We start from the raw sequence: 14,705 nt of genomic DNA, 5'->3' as shown, positions 1-14,705 counted from the left end.
CTCATGAATTGGCTGAAAACATCTTAATATATAGAGGACTGCAGAGCGTGGTCAATTGCTACCTTCCAGCTTCGTCTGTTGCTCCTCGGCGATTGTGAGATGCAATTTGCATGAACGACGTGATATGAAACCAAACACATTATTCTTATTATAAGGTGGGACGACATCACAGCCTGGACAATTCAGCAGCAGCAGCAGACGCACAAGGTTATGAACAAACAGAACCAATCGTTTATTCGGATTCATCATTATTTACAGAATTGAGCCATAAGGCAGTAATCGCTGCATTGTGGTTCACAAATTGCAATTACAAATGTAATCGATCAAACAGACAGCAACAGTTCCCGAATTGTACTGCTCTACATAAATCTCTGGTTGTGCATCACAAAAAGTGCATTCATTAAGGAACTACCACCGTACGTGTTATGAATTAACCGGGGGGAGAGGGGGGGGGTGGAGTGGTGGGGCAGCGGTTAGTAACCTGAGTTTAATTCCTGGCCGCGGCTAACATCGGGGGAGAAAGGTGTGCTCGAACCGGTGCCCGTGCCACCCCTTTCACCAACCCGCACTGACCGGTGTGGTGAAGTATGGTCAAAAGACCATCACGACTGACAAGGCGCGGGGAGGTGTTCATACTGCAGTGGATTAACGAAGCCCTGATTATAATTATTATAATAATAATGATTTTGACTACGTGATTAGCTACCCACATACATTGTCGTTCGCTAAATTTTCCACAAACAGAATGCAAATTTTACCACGATGTCAACTTCGCATTGTGCAGTGCAATGTCGCATATCCGCCACGATCGATAACCCACCAACACCCAGTGCAATATTTGTGCTTGCCGGCGTTCCTTGTTCTTTTCTATCGATGTTCACATCCGACCTTTCCGCATATCCGCCTCTACCCCAGTCCTTGTCATCAATCTGAATATGCCAAGTGTATTTTCCCTAGCCCATGTGTGATTTGGATCACCTATTGCTGCTACTGCTACGAACGCGATATCTAAGAGCCCCTCCGTTATGTCTGTGGACAGGATTTTGTGGCCCTGCTTTCGATCTGCATTTAAGCACCGTTTATTGTTTATCCTGCAAAAATGTTGTTTACATAACAACTTAAAATAAAAGGGTAAAATTGTAAATGTTGTGGGTTTACTCTCCAACACACCGGAGTGCTGAACTAGTAACTAAATTGGCACGTTTTGTTTACGCGAAAACCCTCACTAGTTGGCTGCGTCGGGCGGTGGCGGGTCGAACGACACATTCATATTTACGCGATCTAACCCCCCCCCCCCCACCCCTTTATTATGGATCGTTTATCCTGTTTGCGGTTAAGTTTCTGGCGTGGGCAAAACGTCCCTTGTTGCTGTTGTTGCTGTTGCTGTTGTTGTTGTTTTTCTGCTCCTTGTCGCGTTGGCACAATCCCACCCAGCGATGCTCCGCAACTGCCGCCACTGCCCTCGGCCTCGGTCCGTGGGGTCGTCCCGGCAACGGAGCTGCACGGCTCATCGGGGATCGGGGGACCTCAGCGGCCGATCACAAATGACGCCCCGAGTCCCGAGTCGGATACGCGACGTTGCCCGGCCGCATGGAACATTTCTTCGGCCGCTCGCGCGGCGGAACGAGCGGGAAGCTCGCTTGCGTCGGCACAGCGCGGAGCGTCTGCCCTTCACAGAGCCTACAATTTATCGTCCATCCGAATTAGAATGGCTCCTATTAATAGCCGTGTGCGTTTCAAAGTGCTCGCTGTACGTACACTCTTATAACAAGAAAAAGGCACGAGTGTCGGGTTGTAGTCAGTGCAAATAGACGCGTTAACGAGTCATCAGCGTTCGTTTCTCTACGACATCGAAATACATATACTGTAATTGAGCTGCCAACACATTTCACTCACGTGTACATGGAAGTGGTTACGAGTCGGGGTTGTAGCGGGGAGCTGTGCACCTGAGGGTTAGGGTTGAGGCTGTGTGCGAGTCACCGTGGCCAAGTTCAGGATTCGGTGTCAGGGTTAGAATTAGGACCACGCAAGTACTCGAGGTGCCACCATACCCAGGGTGAGTGTCAAGGTTAGAGCTATGGTCAGGGATTAGGGATAATGTTTCGGCCCATACATACAGGGTGCTTCGGGCTCTGGAGACCCCGTGGAGAAGATTCCAGGCGCGCTTTGACAACGATGGCGAACAAGTGTAGAGACTCTTTGACTTTTTGAAGCTCTTAGCATTACATTTGTCATCATGTTACAGTGCATTATCCGTTCTTTTTCCATAAAAAAACGATCGTCGCATATAAGTGTTAACATTTTTTTGAAGCATCCAGTACATATACCGCCAGGTCTGACGTCAGGGTTAGGGGTGAGGGCCGCGTGTGTCGCTGTAAACTGGTGTTGGGTTCCAGAATCAGGCTCGGCCAGTGGATCTGTGTGCGCCCCTGCTCCTGGAGTTTTACTGCGATGAATTAGAGTCCGGTGTTAGAATCAGGGGTTGGGGTTGAGACTGTGCGTGCGTGTGAGTGTATGCCACTGTGCGCCGCTGTGCGTAATCAAGGTCAGGGTTCAGGGTTAGATTCAGGGGTTTGCGTTAGGACCATGCGTGAGTGTCCCGCTGTGGGTAATCAAGGTCAGGGTTCAGGGTCAGACTCGGGGCCTCAAGTGAAGGCTGTGCGGTGCGAGTGTATCCCGCTGTGTCTGGCCTTCTTCTCCGGGTTCAGGCTCCGGATGAGCCGTTAGCGCCAGGAGCGTTCCGGTGGTTGGTTGAGCCTCATGGCGCCGCCGCCGCCGCTCTGCTCGGATCAGCTCGGTCCGGGCCGCACGAACCCGAAGACGGTGCGCACGGGGGCGCGCGCCAGGGTGACGACCCCGTCAGCGGCACGGGGGCGGTAGCGCCCGGCCGTGACCTGCTCGCCACGTGAGCGCACGCAGGTGTGCGGTGGCGGCGTGTCAAAGTCCACGCCGGGCCCCGGTTCAATCGTCGTGACGGCGTGCTGGCACCGAGATTGTGCACGCGAAGGCGTGAATGAGCGCGCGCGTGGCGTGTTTGTGTTGTCGTCGTGTGTGTCACGCGTGGTGCCGGCCACCCACCCACCCACCCCCTCGTGTGCCGTGCCGGCCTGCTTGGTGCCACTCGCTAACAGCGCTTGCCCAAAGAGTCTGTTCAGGCTACATGGGGGATCTTTGTCGTTGCGTGCGTGCGTGGCCACCCGAGGTCGATGCAGCCTAAGCGAGTACTTGGTGCGATGTGGGAAGACAAAGGCGGTCGGGCGTGGTGCCGGCCACCCACCCCCTCGTGAGCCGTGCCAGCCTTCCGAGGTGCTACTCGCTAACAGCACTTGCCCCAAGAGTCTGCTCAAGGCTACACGGGGGATCTTTGTCCTTGTGTTCTCCAGCACTCTAGGAGTCGCTGTACACAGGCGCAGTGTGAGATTGAACTCTCCGATGAGTGTTTCCGGGTTGGACCCCGCGTCGTTTGGCACGACACCCAATGTTCCCGCCCCATATGCTGGGAGTGTCGTCGGGAACTGAACTGTTCCCGCACCGTTTTTTTGCCCGAACAGTTTGTTCGTGAATTGTCTGTTCGGGAACAAGATCCCGGACACTTGGAGAGAAACGTTGGACACGATCCTGAGCAGCGTCCGCTGCGGTCCGAAAAACACCTCGGCGCTAAAGCTACCGCGAAACCAAACCCTGGCGAAAAACATAAACGTTTCAATAAATAGGTTTCGTGAAGAGCCCACAGGTCAATCCACTGCTGGATGAGGGCCGTCCCTAGCTGTGTGGGTCGTGCAGGGTTCTTTGACCATACTTCACCACGCTGGTGAATGCGGGTTGAAGGTGTTGGGGACACCTTCATGGTGGAATAGAAGTGCAGCAGAACAATGGATTTTGTTTCACTTCCACCTGGTGACCCCCACCTAGCACAGCCCCGAGGCTGCCTACAGCACTAACCAGGCCAAAGCCTGATTAGCTTCCAAGAGCTGATGTGATTGGGCACATTCAGGGTGATTTGCTAATCGATTTTACGCTATTAAAATATTTTTCTGCTTTAATGGTCATTATTATTTGGCTGGACTGAGAGTAATACATTCTCGCATTTCATTTGTTGGTACGGTTTACACTGGGAAATGTTGGCCAACTGGCCTCTTAAAAAATAAATTTAATCACGATGCAGTGTAACGCGGCCAGGAGGAGATAGCAGTGCAGCGATGGATTCTTGAGATTATCTGTGTGGTGCTTTGCGTGTTATCTCATATTTTGGCATTTGTTTCCGTATTCCACTTTCCTCCCACATCTGACTTCCTAACTCACTCACTCACCCACTCACTCACACACTCGTTCAGTCACCCACCCACCCAATCGCTCACTCACTCAATCGCTCACCCACTCATTCATTCGCTCACTCACTCATTCATCAATCCACTCACTCATTCGCTCACCCACTCATTCACTCACCCTCTCACTCACAAGATCCTGTGCGGCGTGACATCCTACGAGCCTAACTAAGCTGTTGAATGAGAGGACTGAGTGGGCTACACTGGTTCATTGCACCCGCACCACAGTCCCCCCCCCCCCCCCAATGCCGTACCCTCGTGTGAATCACCGGCTCTTGCATCGTCTCCTTCTTCACCGCCAAGTCCCAGGGCTTCGTCGGACGTGCCGCCGTCTCCTCTCCCTCCTCCGGGCAGCCGGGAATTCTCTGTTCCTCGTCCACCGACAGCTGAGCGAGGCGGCAGGGCAAGGGGGGGGGGGGCGGCTGAACAACCGTGGACCACGTCGCTCCGATGTGCGTTCAGGTGCAACCCGCGTGTCGGGGCGGTGACGCGCGCGTGTGCTGTGCGGGTGCGTGTGGCGGGTGTGGTGCTGGCCACCCACCCCCTCGTGTGCCGAACCGACCTTGATAGGCGCTCGCAAACAGCACTTGCCCCGACAGTCTGCTAAGGCTATACGGGGGGATCTTTGTCTTTGGAGAGCGGTGGCGTAGCGGTCAGCGCACTGCGCTACGAACCCGGCGACCCGAATTCGATTCCCGCTCACGGTCACCAACACCCAGTGACAATTATCTGAATCAGTCCTGGGCCTATCCTAGGTCGACTCGGCATCAAATGAGTACGAGGTGTAGTGTGTAAATGTCGCCACTAGGGAGACAAAGGCGGCCGGGCGTGGTCCTGGCCACCCACCCCCTCGTGTGCTGCTCCGGCGTTCATAGGTGCTCACTAACAGTGCTTGCCCCAACAGTCTGCTAAGGCTATACGGGGGATCTTTGTCTCTGTCTTGTGTATGCGTGTACGTCAATGCGTGTCAAAGTAGGGGGCACAGGTGGTGCATGGGCCAGTCATCTCAGTCAATCAACTCATGGCACCTGGGTCTGCATCATGATCTCCTGCCAGCAGAGGAGCCTTCCACACTTCACGTGGTCTCAAAGTGCACCTAGCCTGGCACAGGCGCCGTGGTGACATCACCGCCACTTAGTGGCGAATGGCGGTTATTATTGTTGTGCATGCGTGTGCATGCGTGCGTGCCTGCGTGTGCATGCGTGTATGCCTGCATGCACACTCATGCATGTACACGCGTGTGCACGCGCGTGCTCACAGGTGTGCGTGCACGCGCGGCTCCGAGGGCTTGGCGCAGCTGGCGGCAGGCGTGCGACGCGGCCCAGGGCAGCCGCCAGGTCTCCCCGTCCTCCACGGTCCGCAGCTTGGGCCACACGCTTCTCGGCAGGGGCCTGGGCCGGTGAAACGCGGGCGCGGGACGGCAGCGGCAGCGGCCAACAACGACGCCGTCAAACGAACCGAAAACCAAAAAATCGACGACGGCAACATAGATGATTTAAAAAAAAACACAGGGCCGCTAACTGCAGGTTAGCAGCCTGGCTCATTTCTGTTTGCCGTGCCTCCGGCACGTGCCCGGCAACTCCATCGAAGCGTGGCTCTTGGGTGTCTGAAGGTCTGAGCTGGGGCGCTTCTCTGCTGCGGTTAGCGCCCCGTGGTTGTTGAAACGACGAAAATTGTTCCGCGTCTCCTGCGCCTGTTTAATAACACGAATTATTTGAACAAATAATCGACGATGAAGACAAGAAATTACTTCAACAACAACAACAACAACGGTCACAACAACAACAACGACAACAACAACAACGGTCACAACAAGAACCGTGGTATTAGCTTAGCTTGACATGTGGCCATGGCGTAACAACGAGATTAACCGTTGTGTTTGCGTGACATGGTAGCGAGGACCTGAGGGCCGGTTCGATGATCACCATTGTGCCTCGCGCTGTCTACAAATCATCGCCTCTTCACGCACAGCATCGTTACTCTTGCTCGTGTCTGGCCGACACACGCTTTCCTGTCTGTTCATTTACAGAGAGAGCTAGGGTCGGTTTAAGGAGGCCGTGGTTTTAAACACTACTTCCGCTGCTGCTGTTGCGAGGGTGGCAGCCGCAGCGTCTTGACTCGCGGCCCCAACAGCAAACGACGGAAGTTAAAATCGCAGCTGCAACCGTGATCACACCACTGCTAATTTTCCGCCACGACCACTGATTACAGCCACAGTTCCTACGCTGACCGTTTTGAGCGCTGCTGCAACCACAGCCACCACGCAACGGCACAACGGCCGTGTCGGCTGAAGCTACATTACAGGACCTCTACCCTTGTCCATGGTTTCCACTGCCAAGTGTCCCACTTCTCTCTCGTCTCGTCTCCCGCTGTCTCCCGTTGTGGGTGTCACGGTGGCGAGATGTTAACTACCTCGCCTGGTATAGAGGAGGTCGTGGGTTCGATCCCGATCCCGACCCTGACGCCTGTTGCGTATTTGGAGTTTGCGCGTTCTCTCACCACGTGGTCGTGTGGATTTTTCTCCGGGTCCTCCGATTTTCCCCTCCACATTTAGAATCAACGTGCGTTTAGAGCATTGGTTCTTCTTAACCTGGGGTGCACGCACCCCCTGGGGGTGCGAGATGCCCTTTCTGGGGGTGCGAGACATGGCCAAATTTATTTATAAGGTAAATAATCGAAAACACAAATGAATCACGGGCACGTAACTACAACTACCTTGTTTCATCAAACCCTACGAATTGTTGACGATTGCCCACTTCTTTTGGCTACCAGGTCGCTTCGGAAAAAGAGAGCAATGCAGCTCAGTTGCACCTCGCCGATAAAATAAAAAATTAAATCATTCGCAGCAGTCTCGTTACCCGTTGTCCGCGACTCTGTCTCCGGCGGGCGTCTCCCCGAGGAGGTGCCGTGTGAGCGGAGTCACCGTCTCGTCCACGGCGGGACGGCTGTCCGCGTCGCCGTGCTCCGCGCATCTCCCCGTCGTCGTCACCGCCGGCGGCTCCGGCGAGAAGCACTCCTCGAGGGCTCGACGCAGCGCGACGGCGGCGGCGTCGTCGTCGTCGCGGGAGCCCGACTGCGGGTTCAACGCAAGACCGCGCCGCAGAGAAACGTGCACAGAATTACATGCAGATCCACACTTACATAGAGACCCACAGACTTATATAGAGAACCACAGACTTACATAGACACCCAAAGACTTAAAGACCCACAGACTTACATACAGATCCACAGACTTACATAGAGACCCACAGACTTACATCGAGACCCACAGACTTATATAGAGACCCAAAGACTTAAAGACCCACAGAAGTACATGCAGATCCACAGACTTACATAGAGACCCACAGACTTACATAGAGACCCACAGACTTACCCAGAAAACCACAGACTTATATAGAGACCCATAAACTTACCCAGAGAACCACAGACTTACATACAGATCCAAGACTTATATAGAGACCCACAGACTTACATCGAGACCCACAGACTTACCCAGAGAACCACAGACTTACATAGACACCCAAAGACTTAAAGACCCACAGACTTACATACAGATCCACAGACTTACATAGAGACTCATAGACTTGCATAGAGACCCAACATACTTACATATAGACCTACAGACTTACATAGAGGTCACGGGACAGACCAAGCAGGTGCCATGGGTTGAATGACTGGCAGATGCACCAACTGTGCGCCACACTGTGCCAACTATTAACAAAGACAAAGATCCCCCGTATAGCCTTAACCGAATTGTAGGGGCAAGTGCTGTTAGCGAGCACCTATGAAGGCCGGAACGGTACAGAAAGGGGTGGATGGCTAGCACCACGCCCGACCGCCTTTGTCTCCCCAGTGGCGATGTTTACACACCGCACCGGGTACTCATTTGAAGCTGAGTCGACCTATGGGAGGCCCATGACCGGTTCAAATAATCGTCACCGGGTGTTGGCCGTGAGCGGGAATCGAACCCGGGTCGCCGGTTTCGCAGCGTAGCGTAGCGTTCACCGCTAGCGCCACCACCATCAACACCAACCACCATCACCATCACACCGGACGTTATTTCCTCAAAGGCGTCGGCAGGAAGTTGTGTGATTTGTAATATTTCTTGCGGTTTCTCACAGCGCTCGCTCGCTGTGCGTGCGAGGAGGCGATTGTGTCACCATTCAGGGCTGTTTACGAGCTGTGACCTAATAACCTTCATCGCGGGGCTATGCTCCTTTTGCTTTGTCGCTGGGGTCAAGATGATCACTTGCATTTCGCCACGAGGATGGTGCTTAATTTAACACGTAGGTAAAGTCACGTAGAAGGGAAGTAATAAAATAATAAAAATAAAACATAATAAAATAATTCTCACGACGTTTCGGCTACAACGCAAGCAGCCGTCTTCAGGTGAAGACTTACATAGAGACGGCTGCTTGCGTTGTAGCCGAAACGTCGTGAGAATTATTTTATTATGTTTTATTTTTATCATTTTATTACTTCCCTTCTACGTGACTTTACCGAAAAAACCAAGAAGATGAATCCCTGCAGTCACGAAAGCTTTAAATCGAAATTTAACACGTAGGCTTTTGCGACCAATATTATTCATAATATAGGTTTTTGGGTCAGATCGTGTTATTTATAAATGTGTCGTAACCCTCCACCACCCGACACGGCCAAACAGTAAAAAAGTGTCACGTTTTTCAAAGGACAAAATAATTCACTTCTTTAGCCCACCGGTGTGTTGAAGAGAGAATCAACAGCATTTTATAATGTGACTAGTCCGACGTTTCGCTGATAATTACAATCAGCTTCATCGGGCAAGAATGGTGAAGCTCTCCTGTTGCTTCCGGTCTTGCTGAAAAATCCGTTGCTGTCCTGTCCCTTCAACCAACTCCCTGTGCTACCACTCCCGCCCCCCCCATGAAACAACGTGGTGAAATATGGTCAAACAAACCCTCCGTAGCCCCACCACACACACACCGCGACGACGCGCACGGTGCGAGGAGGGTGGCCCTCGTCCAACAGTGGATGGACACATGGAAGTGCTTGACAGCGTCAAGTCCTCGTTCGCACGCGGGCGGCCGACGATGCGTTCCTGACGATTGTCCCCGCGGTGACCCCCACAAGTAGCGTGGCGGTGACGTTTGGCGAGACGACGACGCGGCACTGCGCGTCCACGGCGGGGTGGCGGCACAAATTGCGGCACCGTTCTGCGTACTGCGCACCAGCCATGCAGCTCAAGAAAGTAGTTCGCCGTCGACCGCTCAGAAACCGCGTTATAGCGGAGCGCGTTCAGCGTTATAACAGAGCGAGTTCCGCGTTGTAACGGAGCGCGTTCCGCGTTATAACGGAGCACGTTCAGCGTTATAACGGAGCGCGTTCAGCGTTATAACGGAGCGCGTTCTGCGTTATAACAGAGCGCGTTCTGCGTTATAACAGAGCGCATTCTGCGTTATAACAGAGCGCGTTCAGCGTTATAACGGAGCGCGTTCTGCGTTATAACAGAGCGCGTTCCGCGTTATAACGGAGCGCGTTCCGCGTTATAACAGAGCGCGTTCCGCGTTATAACGGAGCGCGTTCCGCGTTATAACAGAGCGCGTTCCGCGTTATAACGGAGCGCGTTCTGCGTTATAACAGAGCGCGTTCTGCGTTATAACAGAGCGCGTTCTGCGTTATAACGGAGCGCGTTCTGCATTATAACGGAGCGCGTTCCGCGTTATAACGGAGCGCGTTCAGCGTTATAACGGAGCGCGTTCCGCGTTATAACAGAGCGCGTTCCGCGTTATAACGGAGCGCGTTCCGCGTTATAACGGAGCGCGTTTAGCGTTATAACAGAGCGAGTTCCGCGTTGTAACGGAGCGCGTTCCGCGTTATAACGGAGCACGTTCAGCGTTACAACGGAGCGCGTTCAGCGTTATAACGGAGCGCGTTCTGCGTTATAACGGAGCGCGTTCCGCGTTATAACGGAGCGCGTTCTGTGTTATAACAGAGCGCGTTCTGCGTTATAACAGCGCGTTCCGCGTTATAACGGAGCGCGTTCCGCGTTATAACGGAGCGCGTTCTGCGTTATAACAGAGCGCGTTCTGCGTTATAACGGAGCGCGTTCCGCGTTATAACGGAGCGCGTTCAGCGTTATAACGGAGCGCGTTCAGCGTTATAACGGAGCGCGTTCTGCGTTATAACAGAGCGCGTTCCGCGTTATAACGGAGCGCGTTCTGCGTTATAACAGAGCGCGTTCCGCGTTATAACGGAGCGCGTTCCGCGTTATAACAGAGCGCGTTCCGCGTTATAACGGAGCGCGTTCTGCGTTATAACAGAGCGCGTTCTGCGTTATAACAGAGCGCGTTCTGCGTTATAACAGAGCGCGTTCTGCGTTATAACGGAGCGCATTCCGCGTTATAACGGAGCGCGTTCAGCGTTATAACGGAGCGCGTTCTGCGTTATAACGGAGCGCATTCCGCGTTATAACGGAGCGCGTTCAGCGTTATAACAGAGCGCGTTCAGCGTTATAACGGAGCGCGCGTTCCGTGAGCGAGAATCGAACTCGATTCGCCACTTTCTTTGAGCTATCATTTGTGGCCAGGTCGCATCTGAATAAGATGGTAATAGCTCAGTGAGCCTTACTTGCGGTAACATAACAAAACATATACAGTTTATTTCGTGACTGCAGAAATTCATATTCTTGAATGTTGCAATCGAAACGTCGTGAGAATTTTATTGTTAAATTTGTATTATTTTATTATTTCCCTTCTACGTGACTTTACCGAAAGAGCCAAGAATATGTACAGTTTCGTTTCATTTGTATTTATTTGTAAAGTGACTTGCTTGCCTTTCCCATACCTTGCACTCCTATCGCGCTTGTTGTTGTTGTAACGTTCTGATCCCGTGCCCCTACCGGAACATCTGCGACAAACGACCTTTCGTTGCCCATCGAAATTTCCGATTGTCGATGAAGAGCGGTCACTGCCAACCCATACTTACGACGAACACCTTGACAGCTCCGCGCGATGCGGCGTCGCTTCCACGGCTCAGCGCCAACTCGCGCGCCGGGCCTCCAACGGTCCCGGGGGGCCACTCCGCGACGCCGCGAGAGTGCGGGGACCCCCCCCGGGCCTCGCCGGGAAGGAGTCCCAGGGCCTCAGGCCAACCCAGAGCTGCTGTGTGGGACGGCGCTGCCTCGAACTCGCCGAAGTCATCGTCGTCGCTGTCGTCGCTGAACGCGGAGACAGCGGCGGTGGAAACCGGGCCCCGTGTATCTGCTGCTGCTGCTGATGGTGATGAAGGTGATGATGAAGGTGATGATGAAGGTGATGATGAAGGTGATGGTGAAGGTGATGATGAAGGGGTTGTGGATGTTGATGTACGTGGTGGTGGTGGTGATAGCGGTGACGTTGATGGCTGTGGTGGTGATGATGAGGATGAAGGGATTGGGGGTGTTGATGAACGTGGTGGTGGTGGTGATGATAGCGGTGGATTTGATGGCTGTGGTTGTGATGATGATGAAGATAATGATGAAGGGATTGGGGGTGTTGATGTACGTGGTGGTGGTGGCGAAGATGATAGCGGTGAAGTTGATGGCTGTGGTGGTGATGATGATGAAGGGATTGGGGGTGTTGATGAACGTGGTGGTGGTGATGATAGCGGTGGAGTTGATGGCTGTGGTGGTGATGATGATGAAGGGGTTGGGGGTGTTGATGTACGTGGTGGTGGTGATGATAGCGGTGAAGTTGATGGTGTTGGTGGTGATGATGATGACGAGGGTGGTAGTGTTAAGGAAGATGATGGTGGTGGAGATGATGGACGTCGTGGTGTTGATGATGGTGGCAACGCTGATGATGTTGAATCTGGTGTCGGTGTCGATAAGAGCGCTGCGATATCTGACGACGGTCGTGGTGCTGATTCTGCCGTTGCTGATGATTGTACTGGTGGCAGACGTATTGTTGATGCCACTACCGCTGACGATAACCGCGGTCCAGTCGACACCGCTGACGATTCGACTTCTCCACTCGCCGACGTTACCTCCTCCGATGCAGAATCTGCGCCGTGCCCTGTGCCACCGTCATCACCACGATCACCATTGATCTCATCCGTGTCATCCGCGTCCCCACGCGCCTCTGGATGAACGCCTCCGTTCACGCGTCCCTCCTCCTGCCGCCGAGTCGAGCCTCTCGTCTCCTCGCCTGCACCGCCCAGGTCCTCAGAGACGCAGGCAGGCGCCACCATCTCTCGACTCAACGTGGGACTCTCCCTCTGCGCCTGCTTCCTCGGTGTCTTCCCGAGGCCGCCGCGATTAACGTCCATGGCAACGGGCAGCATCGTCGCAGGAGGAGGAGGTCACGGACGGCGCGGGATTATTGCGGTGGAGTTGATTTTCCATTTGGCGACTCGGGCACGCGTGCGCGTCCTCGTTCACCCCCCCCCCCCCCTCGATGTCCCCTCTCACCGCGTGGCTGTGCGTGCTAGGGGCACGATCGAGCGCACCTGCATCGAGCGTGAGAGCGTTGTCACCATCGGCGATGATGGCTTGGTGGCCCTGCCTCGCCTGTCACACACACGCGCGCACGCAGAGAGACGGTTGTCACACGCACTAGGGCACGCTCTCTCGTCAAACCTCAACATCGACAGGGTGCCTCCGCTGCCGGTTTAAAAGCCGTGACTAACAATTACCATCCAGCGCTCAACGTCGGGGGTAAATTGACGGCCGTGCTGTGCGTGAGTCAAAGCGAAAGAACGCGCACGCGCACGCACGCAGAAACAGGGAAATGAGCAGTGACATGTACGTTTCGTCCTACTGTAGGCGGTAGGATAAATAATGAATAGGCGACATCCCTCCTCCTACTTTGGACGCGGCGTCACAGGTACGGTGGGTGGTGGGGGGAGGGCAGCGCTGATTGGACACAGGTGGAGCGAGCGGGGCTCTGACGCAGTGGAGAGGCTTCACGTCACGGGTGTGGAGACGACGATGACGTGCAGTTTGGGGCCGTCCATAAATGACGTTACGCGATTTTGTACGATATTTGACCCCCCCCACCCCTCGTCACACGGCGTCACAAAAAGTCAGACCCCCCCTCCCCCTATCAAATATGACGTCACAAAGCTCTGCCCTCCCCCCAAAACCATGTTTCCATTTTGAAAATAAAACATGCTTCAAATCGCTTTAAACTATTGTCATTGTAGTGCGTATTTAATGTGGCGCTTGCACTCTGATGTTGTAGGAGTGTTGTTATAACAATTAGTGTTGTTATAACAATTCTATATTTATGTGACGTCACATTTCTCCCCCCCCCCCCTCGTCACACATCGTCACAAATGTCTTGACCCCCCTCCCTCCCGAGGTGCGTGACGTCATTTATGGACGGCCCCTATACAAACAAATATGAGCATATGCTTGGCTTTTGCTGGCAATAAAAACAGGAGCTGTAAAGATGTTCAAGCACCAAACAGAGAGCTGTTTGCAAGGACTCGAGTTCGCGTTAACCACGCACGGGTACTTTGTAGTGAACACGCATACAAACATGCTCTGATGGGTCCTTGCCTACGCAAAATCTGTGTATCATGGGAACTTTGTTTTGCCAGTATAAAACTACGAAATATAAGAATGTTTTACCCTTTCTGGCAATAAAACAGGAGGTGTTTAGATGTTCAAACACGAAATAGAAACCTTTTGCAAGACATCAAGTCTGCATGAACCACCGGTACATGTAGTGAACATGCAAACAAGACATGTTATGATAATATATGCATTGTCTTTGCAACTGATTGGGCTACACCAAGGCGGTAATTATAATATATATTGGGGAGGACACACACCCCCCCCAATATTCAAATATGCTCAAAATGTCCCCCCCAATATATTGCTATGAAAATGTTATGCTATGTAAATAAAAACAACAATTTGCTAAACATTGGCCACAATATCTGGACTTGTCTTCATATAAATCAATGCATAGATTTCTGTTTATATGATTGTGGTTATGGTTGTACTTTATTAATCCCTAATCTCTGCCATTCCATACAATGAAACAAGAAATGGTAAAACAAGTAAAAACAGAGCAATGTAATACAATAACACTATTAGACATTATTGTAAATACAAAAATAAAAAGCCCATCCCATGTGTTAGTTAATTTTTAAATATTTTAGGCAGGAAATGGCAGCAAATTAGTTTTCAAATTTAGATATTTTATCTGGGTTGGGCCCCCCAGACACCCTGGAAGATTTGGTCCCCCCCAATGTTGACTCCATGGCTACGGCCTTGGGCTAGATCAGAGGCAGTCTTCTTTAGGGCCTAGTCTCACCGGTGTCAGACCAGAGAACGCCAAAAGGCGAACAGCACAAGGACAATGCCATGATCAGCGCAGCTATAAAATGGGACATTTTTGCCAGAGCATGTGTGTT

The 14,705-nt window shown here is 52.7% G+C and overlaps 1 protein-coding gene across 1 annotated transcript; it reads right to left on the bottom strand.

Annotated features, from left to right (window-relative positions):
• Window positions 1–208: 208 nt before the first annotated feature.
• Window positions 209–12,623, bottom strand: LOC144728738 (uncharacterized). Its single transcript, XM_078608345.1, has 6 exons — window positions 12,298–12,623; window positions 11,285–11,520; window positions 7,184–7,481; window positions 5,584–5,716; window positions 4,580–4,711; window positions 209–2,894 (listed from the first exon to the last, which is right to left on the bottom strand). Exons 1-6 carry the CDS (start codon window positions 12,621–12,623, stop codon window positions 2,790–2,792), a joined length of 1,230 nt encoding a protein of 409 aa, XP_078464471.1. The 3' UTR covers window positions 209–2,789.
• Between the last annotated feature and the right edge of the window lie 2,082 nt (window positions 12,624–14,705).

The sequence above is a fragment of the Lampetra planeri genome, chromosome 30 (genome assembly GCF_965212315.1).
Source record: "Lampetra planeri chromosome 30, kcLamPlan1.2.h2, whole genome shotgun sequence".
NCBI lineage: Eukaryota > Metazoa > Chordata > Hyperoartia > Petromyzontiformes > Petromyzontidae > Lampetra > Lampetra planeri.
Note: the sequence above shows the minus strand (reverse complement) of the source record. Positions and strands in the feature narration are given on the sequence as shown.